The 14,921-nt window shown below is 45.9% G+C and overlaps 1 protein-coding gene across 3 annotated transcripts in view; it reads right to left on the bottom strand.

Annotated features, from left to right (window-relative positions):
• DNMBP (dynamin binding protein) overlaps positions 1 to 14,921 on the bottom strand; it is a 119,043-nt gene that overhangs the window by 65,644 nt on the left and 38,478 nt on the right. For 2 of the 3 annotated variants that reach the window (XM_051824072.3, XM_002718639.6), the window contains exons 2-4: positions 5,859 to 5,910; positions 5,111 to 5,265; positions 113 to 235 (exon numbers count right to left, since the gene is read on the bottom strand). In XM_051824072.3, the coding sequence (XP_051680032.3) occupies positions 113 to 235; positions 5,111 to 5,255 (268 nt within the window). In that variant the 5' untranslated portion in view covers positions 5,256 to 5,265; positions 5,859 to 5,910. The remainder of the gene's footprint in view (positions 1 to 112; positions 236 to 5,110; positions 5,266 to 5,858; positions 5,911 to 14,921) is intronic. The other variant, XM_051824073.3, reaches the window with a different exon arrangement.

The following is a 14,921-nucleotide window of genomic DNA, read 5'->3' as shown; positions in this document are numbered from 1 at the left end:
TGAGGACTGTCTAGAATTTAGTCACTCATAAAACTTTAAGATCTAGTGGTCCAAATATGCAGGCTTCCCCGATCTCACTTTCAAACAGCCTGCCCTTGGATGATGAGCTTACCTCGGTGGAGGGGAAGACTGTTCAGCTCTTGGGATGTAAATTCACTGATGCAGACAAACAGCCTCTCTCCCTCTTTTAGGCTTGGAATGGTTACAATTTCCACAAAACTGCTAGGGAACTGTCCTGAAAATAAAGCAAACACACATTGATATTGAATTTTTTTCTTAATATTGAAACTTGTTTTTCTGTCTATGAGAACGGACAAAAACTTGTTTCTGAGCCCATTCATAGGCCCTGAATTGAAAATGCACTCCGTATTTACGACTGGAGCCTCTATTGTAGAAAAGGTACAGCACCCAAAGTAAGATGTGTGCAGAACCCAGAGACCGCGATTCGATTCAGCAAGCATTCATCAGGCGCCACTCTATGCGAGACGCACTGCGGACGGAGATGTGAATAAACAGTCAGTCTTCAAAGATGTGGAATCTAGTTCACACACAAAGTCTGATTCAGAGAAAAGTAATTCAATCTTGAGATCCAGTGTCACAACATAGGGACACAAACTGCTACAGAAGATCAGAGAAGACAGATAATAGGTCAGAAATAACACAAAAATTATATGAGAGAGACAGCATTTGAGTCTGAAGATGAGTAGGGTTTTAATGAGTGGTGGTAGAAAGGCAGGGTCTGGCAGTTGGAAAGAATAAGAAAGCCTGACTGAGTCTCCCTTCAAAACAACTTCCGTGCCTGTCCACTCATCCCCAGAGCTGCCCCGTGGTCCAAGCAAGCACCCTCTCTCCCCTGGACAACCGCATAAGCCCCTGGCCTGCGCCCTGCCTTCAGCTCTGCCCCCTCCTCTGGCCCGTCAATCTGCAGCAGTGGGTTTCTCACTTCCTTAACTTCTCATCAGGGCTTCCTCCCTCCATCTTCCATGATCAGCCTCTGCTCACCACCTCACGCATGCTTAATGACTTATTCAACTTCCCTCAGCCCCTCCATGTTCTCTTTTGTTTCAGGGTGAAGTGTTCCCCTGTGCCTGTCCTCTGCCTTGCCATCTAACTCCTACTCATCAGTTTGGTCTCAGCAGGGATGTTGTGGCTACTGGGAAGTGATCTAATTATCTCCTCACTGCGCTGGAGTGTCAGTGGAGTCTGCTCTCGGGGCTGTTTCACTTACTGCAACCCAGACTTACATACGTATGTGCAAGTTATGGACTGGATTAATACAGCTGCATGATGTGGCAACACTTCCACCCTTCCCTAGGCCAACTGATGAAAGAAACCGATGTTAGCATATATTTTTTTTAGCTTTTTTATTTATTTATTTATTTTTTAACTTTTATTTAATGAATATAAATTTCCAAAGTACGGCTTATGGATTACAATGGCTTCCCCCCCCATAACGTCCCTCCCACCCGCAACCCTCCCCTTTCCCACTCCCTCTCCCCTTCCATTCACATCAAGATTCATTTTTGATTCTCTTTATATACAGAAGATCAGCTTAGAATACATTAAGTAAAGATTTCAACAGTTTGCTCCCACACAGAAACATAAAGTGAAAAATAATAGATGATTTTTTTAAATGATGATAAAATCAGATCGGACCTATTGTCATGTTTAATCCCAGTGAGAGTCAAGTTGGGAATTGATAATTTCTTCTTCTTCTTTTTTTTTTTTTTTAAAGAAGATCAGTTTAGTATACATTAAGTAAAGCTTTCAACAGTTTGCACCCCCATAGAAACACAAAGTGAAATATACTGTTTGAGTACTCGTTATAGTATTAAGTCTCAATGTACAGCACATTAAGGACAGAGATCCTACATGAGGAGTAAGTGCACAGTGACTCCTGTTGTTGACTTTACAAATTGACACTCCTGTTTATGGCATCAGTAATCTCCCTATGCACCAGTCATGAGTTTCCAAGGCTATGGAAGCCCCTTGAGTTCTCCGACTCTTATCTTGTTTAGACAAGGTCATAGTCAAAGTGGAGGTTCTCTCCTCCCTTCAGAGAAAGGTACCTCCTTCTTTGAAGACCTGTTCTTTCCACTGGGATCTCACTCACAGAGATCTTTCATTTAGGGTTTGGTTTGGTTTTTTTTTTTTTTTTTTTTTTTGCCAGAGTGTCTTGGCTTTCCATGCCTGAAATACTCTCATGGGCTTTTCAGCCAGATCCAAGTGCCTTTAGGGCTGATTCTGAGGCCAGAGTGCTGTTTAGGACATCCGCCATTCTATGAGTCTGCTGAGTATCTCACTTCCCATGTTGGATCACTCTCCCCTTTATTTATTCTATCGGTTAGTATTAGCAGGTACTAGACTTGTTTATGTGCTTCCTTTGACTCTCAGTCCTTTCATTATGATCAGTTGTGAACTGAAATTGATCACTTGGACTAGTGAGATGGCATTGGTACATGCCACCTTGATGGGATTAAATTGGAGTCCCCCTGGTATGTTTCTAACTCTACCATTTGGGGCAAGTCAGCTTGAGCATGTCCCAAATTGTACATCTCTTCCCTCTCTTATTCCCACTCTTATGTTTAACAGGGATCACATTTCAGTTAAATTTCAACACTTAAGAATCACTGTGTATTAATTACAGAATTAAACCAGTCATATTAAGTAGAACAGACAAAAAAAAAAACTACTAAGAGGGATAATGTATTAAGTTGTTCATTAACAGTCAGGGCTATGCTGATCAAGTCACCGTTTCTCATAGTGTCGATTTCACTTCAACAGGTTTCCTTTTTGGTGTTCAGTCAGTTGTCACCAATCAGGGAGAACATATGGTATTTGTCCCTTTGGGACTGGCTTATTTCATTCAGCATGATGCGTTCCACGTGCAGAATCATGAAGCAAGACCCCTACCTTACACCTTACACAAAAATCCACTCAACATGGATTAAAGACCTAAATCTACGACCTGACACCATCAAGTTATTAGAGAACATTGGGGAAACCCTTCAAGATATTGGCACAGGCAAAGAATTTCTGGAAAAGACCCGGGAGGCACAGGCAGTCAAAGCCAAAATCAACTATTGGGATTGCATCAAATTGAGAAGTTTCTGTACTGCAAAAGAAACAGGAGAGTGAAGAGACAACCGACAGAATGGGAAAAAATATTTGCAAACTATACAACAGATAAAGGGTTAATAACCAGAATCTACAAAGAGATCAAGAAACTCCACAAAAACAAAACCAACAACCCACTTAAGAGATGGGCCAAGGACCTCAATAGATATTTTTCAAAAGAGGAAATCCAAATGGCCAACAGGCACATGAAAAAATGTTCAAGGTCACTAGCAATCAGGGAAATGTAAATCAAAACCACAATGAGGTTTCACCTCACCCCGGTTAGAATGGCTCACATACAGAAATCTATCAACAACAGATGCTGGCGAGGATGTGGGGAAAAAGGGACACTAACCCACTGTTGGTGGGAATGCAAACTGGTCAAGCCACTATGGAAGTCAGTCTGGAGATTCCTCAGAAACCTGAATATAACCCTACCATTCGACCCAGCCATCCCACTCCTTGGAATTTACCCAAAGGAATTTAAACTGGCAAACAAAAAAGCGGTCTGCACCCTAATGTTTATTGCAGCACAATTCACAATAGCCAAGACCTGGAACCAACCTAAATGCCCATCAACGGTAGACTGGATAAAGAAATTATGGGATATGTACTCTTTAGAATACTATACCGCAGGAAGAAACAACGAAATCCAGTCATTTGTAACAAAATGGAGGAATCTGGAACACATCATGCTGAGTGAAATAAGCATATATTTTAATTAATGAAAGGCGGCCGGCACTGCGGCTCACTTGGCTAATCCTCTGCCTGCGGCGCCAACACCCCGGGTTCTAGTCTCAGTTGGGGGGCCGGATTCTGTCCTGGTTGCTCCTCTTTCAGTCCAGCTCTCTGCTGTGGCATGGGAAGGCAGTGGAGGATGGCCCAGGTCCTTGGGCCCTGCACCTGCATGGGAGACCAGGAGGAAGCACCCGGCTCCTGGCTTCAGATGGGCGTGGCATGCCAGCTGCAGCACGCTGGCCATAGCGGCCATTTTGGGGGGTGAACCAACGGAAAAGGAAGACCTTTCTCTCTGTCTCTAACTCTGCCTGTCAAAAAAAGAATGGAAGGCAACTGGTGCATGGATGGGGGTAGACAGGGAGCATCCAAGGGTAAAGGGTGAACTGTGGACCCAGGAAGGAGTGACCAAGATGGCTCCTGTTCCATTAAGAGTGAAAGGAAGGGAAGAAGACAGCTACAGATACAAGGTGGAGAGCACTTTCTGTGTCACAAGTCAGAGCTAAGCCTGGTTGTGAGAAGCCAATAGTGGGGGCCAGCACTGTGGCATAATGGGCAAAGCTGCCATCTGCAGTGTCAGCATCCCATATGGGCACCAGTTTGAGTCCCAGTTGCTTTACTTCCAGTCCAGCTCTCTGCTATGGCCTGGGAAAGCAGTGAAAGATGACCCAAGTTCTTGGACCGCTGCACCCACATGGGAGACCCAGAAGAAGCTCCTGGTCCCCGACTTCAGATCAGCCCAGCTCCAGCCGTTGCAGCCATCTGGGTAGTGAACCAGCTGATGTTAAGACCTCTCTCTCTCTCTCTCTGTGCCTTTCCTTTTCAAATAAATAAATAAATCTTAAAAAAAAAAAAAAAGCCAATGGTGAGTGACAGAAGTCCTGAAGAAAAGAATAACACATATTCTAAGAAGAGAATCGGCAATGAACATAAAGGACAAGGACCTAGGATGAGAAAGGGAAAGACATGGACAAAAGACTGGGCTGAGGGCAGCTGGTACCTAACCATTCAACCACCTGCAGGAGTTGGTAGGAGAGAGGGAATGAGAGACACCACAGTATGAGAAACTCATTGCCCTGGGCTTCTCATTTAACTTTTTTTTTGTATAAGCTTTATTTATTTATTTGCTACACAGAGTGATTAGACCAACAGACACATACACACACCACACACACACACACACACACACACACACACAGAGAGACTAAGAGCTCACATTCACTCCCCCAAATGCCCACAACTGGGAGTGGGCCCTTACCTGTAACATCTTCCTTCTTTCCTAGAAGCCAAAATTCATCCACCACTGCCAGCACCTCAATGATATCTCCCACAAAGAGCGGAAGCTCTTCTGATACACTGGGGCAGAAGTCAAAGATGGCACGAACCACCGAACCAGCCTCCATGTCTTCCAACCTGGAAAGAGTGATCAAAAGAAACAGACAGCATCAATATCTAAGATAGTGACATACAGATCTATCTTTTTTAAAAAAATATTTTACCTTTTATTTTTCCTCTATTTCTTATATTTATTTGACAGGCAGAGAGAAGGAAAGAGAGAGAGCAAGAGAGCGAGAGATTGAGCTCCCATTAGTTCATTTCCCAAACATCGTCAACAACCAGGGCTGGGCCAGGTGAAAACCAGGAACGAGAACTCACCAGGCTCAGTCCCCACGTGGGTGGGCAGAGACCCAAACACCTGGCCTGTGGCCCGCTGCTCCCCAGCAAGGGCATTAGCAGGCAGCTGGAGCCAGGACTGGAACCCGGGCACTCCAATGTGGGAAGTGAGCACCCCAAGAGGCACTTAACCACTGCACCAAACACCTCCCCCAGATTTATTTCTCAAGAATCATAAATCTTAAGATATAGTTATTTACAGTGAAGTCAAATCTAAGGAAATGTTGGTACTTTACTCCCACGTTTATCTGCTTTGAAATGGTACTTTTCCCATATACTTTTCATTTAATTCTCAAAGTAAATCTGAAATTGAAAGACAAAAAGTGACCTACCTGTGAGTGACAGGAAAGATTCAAGTAGGCAAATGTGGGTTTTCCAGAGTGCCTGCAGAGGGCAGTAAGGAGATGAATGTTTTTAAAGCCCCAGATAACACAGTAACTTAAACATACAGTATTCAAAAAGCAGGGACTTTAAATATGGCATTTTATTTATTCCTCATAACCATTTTAAATATTCAGAATACCGAGGCTTGGCAAATGTTGAAAATTTAATTTGTCCAAGACCACAGAGCTCATAGGAGCAGGCCCAGGACTCGGACTGCAGGCCTTCTCACTCCTACACACTGTGTCTGCACAGAACTAACGTGGAGGTCAGGTAACAGGCACCACAATATAGACAGGAAGACGAGTAGAGCGTTCTACAGCTCAGCAGGGAGACCATCGTTTGCAACCATTCACACATTTCATGAAAATGAGAAGAGATGAGTCTGAATGTTCCCAACATAAGGAAATTATAAATGTTTAAGGGACTAGAAATGCCAATTACCTTGATTTGATCACTGCATACATGCGTCAGATTATCACACGCTACCCCACAAATGTGTCCAATTATGTATCAATTTAAATTTAAAAATTATGTGGGGATGAGCATTTGGTGCAGTGGTTAAGACACCACTTGGGGCACACATATCCCATTGTCCAAGTGCCTGGGTTTCAGTTTGGACTTCGCTTCCAATTCCAGCTTCCTACTAATGCACACCCTGGGAGCAGCAGGTGATGGCTCAAGCATTTGGGTCTTTGCTCTCAAATGGGAGACCTGGATTGAGTTCTGGCTCCTGGCTTGAGCCTAGCCTCGCCCTGGCCATTGTGAACATTTGGGAAGTGAACCAGTGGATGGAAGATTCTCTGTCTCGCTCTCTTTCAATCTTGCCATCTCCTTGCCTTTCAAATAAAATAAATAAATAAATATTTAAAAATACAGTGTTGTGGCATAGCGGTAAAGCCACAGCCTATCACAATGGCATTCCATGTGGGTGCCAGTTTGTGTCCCAGCTGCTCCACTTCCAATCCAGATCCCTGCTAATGGCCTGGGAAAAGTACTGGGAGATGGCCCAAGTGCTCAGGTCCCTGCCATCCATGTGAGAGACCTGGATGAAGCTCCTGACTCCTGGATTCAGCCTGGCCCAGCCCTGGCTGTTCACTTGGGGAGTGAGCCAACAGATGGAAGATTCTCTCTCTTTTTCTCAAATAAATCTTTGGGGAAAAAAAAAAAAAAACAAAAGCAATGCAACCTAAAGAACAGCAGCAGGACTACACCTCAGAGGCCACAAAATTTAAGACACAGTGAAAAACAAAAATCCATAATGAGCCAGAAATGGCTATATAACCCAAACAGATTGAGTACCCTGTATCAGCTCAAGTATGTGTTTTCAGTTCCAAGAGGTCTGTGACCCGACCTTGGAGAGTGTTCTGCCCTGTTATGGTGTCTGCTATAAGGAGAAGATGTGTCCATTACTGTGATGTGGGCAGCCAGAAGCCTAAGTTAACTTAGGTACTTCAGAAAGTTCACAGATGGGGCCAGCATTGTGGCACAGCACATTAAGCTGCTGCCTGCAGCGCTGACATCCCATATGGGCTTCAGTTCAACTCCCAGCTGCTCCACTTCCCATCCAGCAACCTGCTAATGCTCCTGGGAAAGCAGTGGAAGATGGCCCAAGTGCTTGGGCCCCTGCACCTGTGTGGGAAATCCAGAAGTTCCTGGCTCCTGGCTTCAGCCTGGACCAGCCCTGGCAGTTGCAGCCATTTGGGTAGTGAACCAGCAGATGGAAGACTTCTCTCTCTGCCTCTCCCTTTCTGTAATTCCACCTTTTGAATAAAGAAATAAATCTTAAAAAAAAAAAAGTTCATGGACAACGGAATTAAAAGATGCTTTAGTGTGGGGAGCAACTCGGACTAGACTAAGTTACTGGAATTAAGACTTATTCTATGCATCTGCTCTCCCACAATATGGCGCTGGGAGAGGAGGCAACAGCTTCTACCCAGCTGCCTCTCACCAACTTGAGAAGCTGCAGGAGCTGCTCCTGATTGGAGGAGAGCAGCGTACTCGGCGTGTGGGCAGCCGAGTTAAGATTGGTGGAGGAGGACTATAAAGGAGGAGAGAGACGGCATGCACCAGGAACATCTAAGGGGAACATCTAAGAGGAACATCTAAGGGAACACCTGTGCAGCCCCCAAGAGAGCCGGCCGGCGATGTGCCGCTCCCCTGCAGAAGTGGGGAATGTGGCCAGGGGGAACTGCCCTTCCACGGAGGTGGAAGGGATAGTAGCCAACCCGGGAAGAACCAGCAGCAAACCCGGGGAGGGCCGAGCAGACGAAAGAACAGTGCAGGGTCCTGTGTCGTTCCTCCACGAAGAGGGGGAGCGACATAATGGTGCCATGACTCGGATATGAAGCCTAGGCAGGGCTTAGTGTCATTCCTCCATGAAGACGGGGAGCGACACTTTAGGGATGAGCATGTGGCACAGCAGTTGGGTCATCGCTTGGGTTGCCTAATTCCATATCAGGGTGCTTGGTTTGAGTGCTGGATATCCTACTTCCAATCCAGCTTCCTGCTCACGCGCATCCTGTGAAGCTCAAGTACTTGGGTCCTTCCTGTGTGGCCTGGCTCCACCCTGCTTATTTTGGGAGTGAAACAGGATAGAAGATCTCTCTCTCTCTCTTTGCCTTTCAAATAAAAAATGAATATAAACAAATACATTTAAAAAATTTATTTACTTGAGAGGCAGAGTTACAGAGAAAGAGGGAGAGACAGAGAGGAAGGTCTTCCATCTGCTGGTTCATTCCCAAAATGGCCGCAACAGCCAAAGCTGAGCCGATCTGAAGCCAGGAGCCAGGAGCTTCTTCTGGGTTTCCCACGCAGGTGCAAGGGCCCAAGCACTTGGGGGCCATCTTTTACTACCTTCCCAGACCATCAGCAGAGAGCTGGATCAGAAGTGGAGCTAAATAAATAAATAAATAAATAGATAGATAGATAGATAGAAGTGGAGCAGCCAGGACACGAATCGGTGCCCATATGGGATGACAGCGCCACAGGCAGATGCTTAACCTACTGTGCCACAGTGCCAGCCCCACAAATACATTTTTTAAAAGACTTATTTGGGTGCAAAAATTTTGCATAGTTTTTTTACAATATGCATTTTTCATGACCCCCCTGAAGGTCCCCAGAGGTGCTTCAGCACTAGACAGACAGGACGTGAGGAGCGTGCCTGTCTGCCTGTGAACAGCCCCCATGAGAGCTCCACGCGAGCTCCAGGACCCAGGTCTGTTTTTCTTTATCCACCCAAAGCACTCATTTGGTGCTGTAGAAGGTGAAGATTTTAATCTCCAGCTCACACACAGCTAAGTGAATCCAAAAGCACTAAGTGCCTAACTACAAAAAGAAAAGAAGATTGTAGCACTAAATAATCCAAGAAAATAATGATGTGGTTTAACATATTAGGCATTGAACAAATCAATCAGTATATTAATGTGGAAGATCTTATTTTTTTTAAAAATGTTTGTTTATTTCATCTTCTTTAAAGGCAGAGAGAGATATTCTATCTGCTGATTTCACTCCTTAAACCTGTGACAGTAAGGGCTGGGTTAGGTCGGAAACCAGGAGCCAGAAACTCCATCTAGGTCTCATACATGGATGGCAGGAACCCAAGCACTTGAGCCATCATCTATTTCCCAGAATGCACTATCAAGGAGCTGGACTGGAAGCAGAGCAGTTGGGTCTCAACCTGGAACTCTGATATGGCATTCAGGCATCTCTAAGGGAGGCTAACTCACTGCACCACAACATCTGCCTCCACCTTGCAAGATTTTAATAAGGGGCCAGTGTTGTGGCACAGTGGGTTAAGCCTTTGCCTGTGACACCAGCATCCCATATGGATGCTGGTTCAAGTCCTGGCTACTCCACTTCTGATCCAGCTCCCTGCTGATGTGCCTGGGAAAGCAGCAGAGGATGGCCCAAGTGCTTGGGCCCCTGCAGTCACGTGGGAGACCCAGAGGAAGTTCTTAGCTCCTGGCTTTGGTCTGGCCTGGCCTCGGCAGTTGCAGCCATTTGAGGAGTGAACCAGCGGAGGGAAGATACCTCTCTCTCCTCTTTCTCTGTGTCTTTCAAATAGCTAACTAGATTTTAAAATAAATAAATCTTTTAAAATATATTTAATAAGTCCTGCAACACAATTAAACAATGCATATTTAGAAAATAAATAAAAGAAAAAAACCAAAAAAAATAAAAGAAAAAAAAACAGAATAAAAAAATACAAATAAAAACATAAAAATAACCAAAAAATAAAAAAAAAAATGCATATTTAATTTGTACTAGTGAGTATAAGTAGTTTATCTTTGTATCACTGGGACTTTTTTTCTATAATGAGATGACTTGGGCCACAACGGAAAAGAGAAGTGAATAGTTAAGAGTTCCCACATCCTCTGTCTTCTCCTACCAGATTTTCTTTATGTATTCAAAACAACCTAATTATAAGTACATGCTGAGGCACATGTGAGTGTGAAGCACTTCTGGAGTCAGGGAGACCCAGGTCCAAATCCCAGCCCACTATTTATTAGCTATTAATCTTGGACATATTACTTAACTTCTCTGGGCTTCTGTTTCCTTGCCAGGAAAATGGAGATAATGATAATTTCTTAATGACCATCATGAAGATGATTACAATAATAAAAATAATTATAGAGGCAGGTGTTTGGCACAGTGGGACACCTACATCTTACATTGGAGTGCCTGGGTTTGAGTACTTATGTCCTTGCCATCCATGTGGGAGAAGTGGTTCAGTTTCAGCTCTTGGCTTCAGCCTGATCCAGCCCTGGCTGATGTGGGCAGCTGAGGAGTGAATCAGTGAGTGGGAGATCTCACTCCTTCTGCCTGAGTCTTTCTTTCTCTTTCAAATAAATAAATGCAAACATCTCTAATACTTATTGAGTATTTGTGATGTGCCATGCATTGTATTATGTACTTCCCTCATTACAACCTTATCATATATATGTATATATATTTTAAAGATTTTATTTATTTATTTGAAAGGCAGTGTGACAAAGAGAGTGAGAGGAAGAGCAAGGAGTGAGAGAGCGAGCGAGCCTCCACCTGCTGGTTCACTACCTGGAAGTCCTTGAGCCATCATCTGCTGCCTCCCGGTGCATTAGCAGGAAGCTGCATCAGAAGCACCGAGTAGCCCACACTCAAACCAGGCACTCTCTGGTGCAGATGTGGGTTCCTCGGTAGTGCCTTAACCTTCTGTGCCACAAAGCCTGTTCCCCATCAAATATTATGGCCTCCTATTTTGCAGACGAGGACAGAGGCTCAGAGAGGTGGTGGATTTATCCAAAGTAACACAGTAAGTCAGAGATGGAATGGGAGCCCAGGTCTCTCCATCTCTAAAACCTTAACCAGTAGGCTAACGGTGTGAGAGCACCACCTGCATAATCAATTACAGGCTCAAATCTGTGTCAGGGATATCGCATCACCAGAGAACTGATGCCGTAGAGAGAGTGCAGTATTTCAGGTATATAAACACTGTGGAACTCATTCAGCTTGTCAAAACTTGGTTAATTTTGACATTTAAAAATCAATACATTGGGGCCAGCACTGTGGTGCAGTGGGTTAACGCCCTGGCCTGAAGCGCCGGCATCCCATATGGGAGCTGGTTCAAGACCTGGCTGTTCCACTTCCCACCCAGCTGTCTGCTATGGCCTGGGATAGCAGTAGAGGATGGCCAAAGTCCTTGGGCTCCTGCACCCACGTGGGAGACCCAGAAGAAGCTCCTGGCTCTGGCTTCAGATCGGCACAGCTCCAGCCGTTGCGGCCAATTGGGGAGTGAACCAACAGATGGAAGACCTCTCTTTCTTTCTCATTCTCTCTCTGTGTGACTCTGACTTTCAAATAAATAAATAAATTATTTGACATGTAGAGTTATAGACAGTGAGAGAGAGAGAGAGACCGAGAGAAAGGTCTTCCTTCCGTTGGTTCACCCCCCAAATGGCCGCCACGGCCGGCGCTGCGCCGATCCATAGCCAGGAGCCAGGTGCTTCTTCCTGGTCTCCCATGCGGGTGCAGGGCCCAAGCACTTGGGCCATCCTCCACTGCACTCCTGGGCCACAGCAGAGAGCTGGACTGGAAGAGGAGCACCCGGGACTAGAACCCAGTGCCCATATGGGATGCCGGCGCTGCAGGCGGAGGATTAGCCAAGTGAGCCACGGTGCCGGCCCCCAATAAATAAATCTTTAAAAATAAAATAAAATGGGGCCTGTGCTGTGGTACAGCAGGTTAGCGCCCTGGCCTGAAGCGCCAGCATTCCATATGGACGCTAGTTCAAGTCCCGGCTGCTCCACTTCCATTCCAGCTCTCTGCTATGGCCTGGGATAGCAGAAGATGGCCCAAGTCCTGGGGCCCCTGCACCCATGTGGGAGACCCGGAAGAAGCTCTTGGCTCCTGGCTTCAGACTAGTGCAGCTTTGGCTGTTGTGGCCAATTGGGGAGTGAACCAGTGGATTGAAGACCTCTCTCTCTCTGTGTGTGTAACTCTTTCAGGTAAATAAATAATTTTTTTAAATAAAATAAAATAAATACACTGTGGGGCCAGTGTTGTGGTGCAGCAAGTTAAGCTGATGCCTGCAAGGCCAGCATCCCACCTAAGCACTGGTTCAAGTCCCAGCTACTCCACTTACAATCCAGCTCCCTGTTAATGTGCCTGGAGAGGCAGCAGAGGATGGCCCAAGTACTTCTGTTCTTGCTACTCATGTGGAAGACCTAGATGGAGTTCCTGGCTTCTAGCTTCATCCCATCCCATCCTCAGCCATTGTGACCATTTGGGGAGTGAACCAGCAGACAGAAGATCTCTGACTCTTCCTCTAACTCTTTCAAATAAATAAATAAATCTTTTTTAAAAAATTGGACACAGTATATACCTCCCTGCTTTCTTCAACAGAAGACCCTGAATTATGATTTACTCTGTGGCTGCCTGGCCCAAGTCCATTGTTAACATCTGTACTACTGTATGATGCTGTAACACATAACAGTACTGGGCAACTTCTAGGCCTTCTCTCTTGAGGTCAGTCTGTCCTCTGCTCCCAGCTCACCTTCTCATCAACATTCCCACCCTGTTGCTGGATTGCTGCTTACAACCTGCCTGCATTGGAGGAACACACATACTGCACCAAAATTATTAGGAGTTCCCAAAACACAAAAGTAAACAAGTTCTAAATAAGATGCTAACAAGCTCTTCCGTGATGGTAAGAGACATGCGTTAGTGCTACAGTTTTCCAAGTTACTTTTCACAGCCTCTGAGGCCTGCTCGTTTTCTGGCCGTCTTCCAGAAGGCTGAAATTGCCAGATGTCACATTTCTGCACAAGGGTGGCGCCTACATATGTTTTTAAAAAGCAAACAATACAAACCTCTTAGCCATCTATATGTTATTAAAACACCTCTTCAAGATTGGTCAAGGTTACCTTTTTATTGTTTGCCTTCTTATACTACATTTTCTCAAATTTCACTTCTCTATCAGACTAACCGTACATGTTGTTATATAGAACAATAAGAGGCCCAGGTGACTAGAGGGCAACTCTCTTACATTACGGGGTAATCCCAGGGATCTGAAGAGTTACAGCTTCTGCCTGAGACCTTTCACTCTACCAGAGAATGACTCAGAGCAGAGGAGAATCTGGCACAATGAGCGCTTTTCCTGACCGACCTCCTACTCGGCTGGACGGAGCGTGTAATCGCTGCCAAGTCCACACCCGCGGGGAGGCCAGACCAAGCCTCGCTGACCGACAAGGCTCGCGTGTGCAGACGCCGTGCCGAGCGCCACCTCGGTCCTCCCGGCCCTGCACACCCCATGAACAGCAACTTCCATGACTCACGCCGGGCCTGCGTCAGGGGCCCGAGCAGAGGTTTGGAAACTGAATCAGAGACAGCTTCAGTGAGCTGCTCCACCAACTCCCACTGGAAGTCAAAGGGATCGCGGAGACCATCAGAACAAGGGGAGCGTTTGAGGGGAAACAGAGATGACTGGCCGTGCGGCATGACTTCCGGGACACCAGAAACGTCTCCGGTGCCAAGAGCCCTTCTCCCGTCAGGGGCCAGTGCTGTGCTCCCACCTGTAGAGTCACTTGGAATCTGAAGCGCAAAGATCATTTTTCAAACCCTTTTAGAACACAAAGTCTGTGAGGAAAGAGATTTTTTGCCTGTTTCATTCACTGGTCTACAGCAGTGCCAGCACATAGGATTTGTGGTGAATAAATGAATTATTGAACTTCAGGAAAAAGGACGAGACTATTCATATCTAAATCTCTAGTTCCATTCACCTAAAATTAAGCTAACCAGCTTTTTTTTTTTTTTTTTTTTTTTTGGTGACAGAGTGGACAGTGAGACAGACAGACAAAGGTCTTCTTTTTGCCATTGGTTCACCCTCCAATGGCCACCACACTACAGCCAGCGCATCGTGCTGATCCGAAGCCAGGAGCCAGGTGCTTCTTCCTGGTCTCCCATGTGGGTGCAAGGCCCAAGTACTTGGGCCATCCTCCACCGCCCTCCCGGGCCACAGCAGAGAGCTGGCCTGGAGGAGGGGCAACTGGGACAGAATCCGGTGCCCCGACCGGGACTAGAACCCAGTGTGCCGGTGCCGCAGGCGGAGGACTAGCCTATTGAGCTGTGGCGCTGGCCACTAACCAGCTCTTCACACACAGTGTTACTGTCCAGCTTTGTCTGTATACACGACGTTGATGGCGGTGTCTGACACACCTGCCCGGCCAAGCATTAAAACCTGGGACTTCATCCTCCACAGCCGACAGTCCACTAGTCACAGCGACCGCCATCTGAGTATACCGTGTGCCAGACACTGAGTGAAGAGCTGCAGCCAGCGCTTCCTGCACAGTGCCTAGCAAGGTTCTAAAGCCAGGGTGCCTGGGGTCAAACCCAGACCATTGCCAGGCAATTTACTCAACCTATTTACCAAAGCTGCTTGACCCAATCAATGCCCATGTCATTTTTACTGCAAACCTTGCTTCCCTTAAATCTAACTGGTTCTGCCTTTAAAATCTTCCAGATCTCTGTTTTCTTCT

Source organism: Oryctolagus cuniculus, chromosome 15 (genome assembly GCF_051225735.1).
Source record: "Oryctolagus cuniculus isolate XC-2025 breed Fujian yellow rabbit chromosome 15, ASM5122573v1, whole genome shotgun sequence".
NCBI lineage: Eukaryota > Metazoa > Chordata > Mammalia > Lagomorpha > Leporidae > Oryctolagus > Oryctolagus cuniculus.
This window is presented reverse-complemented; position numbering and strand designations above follow the sequence as displayed.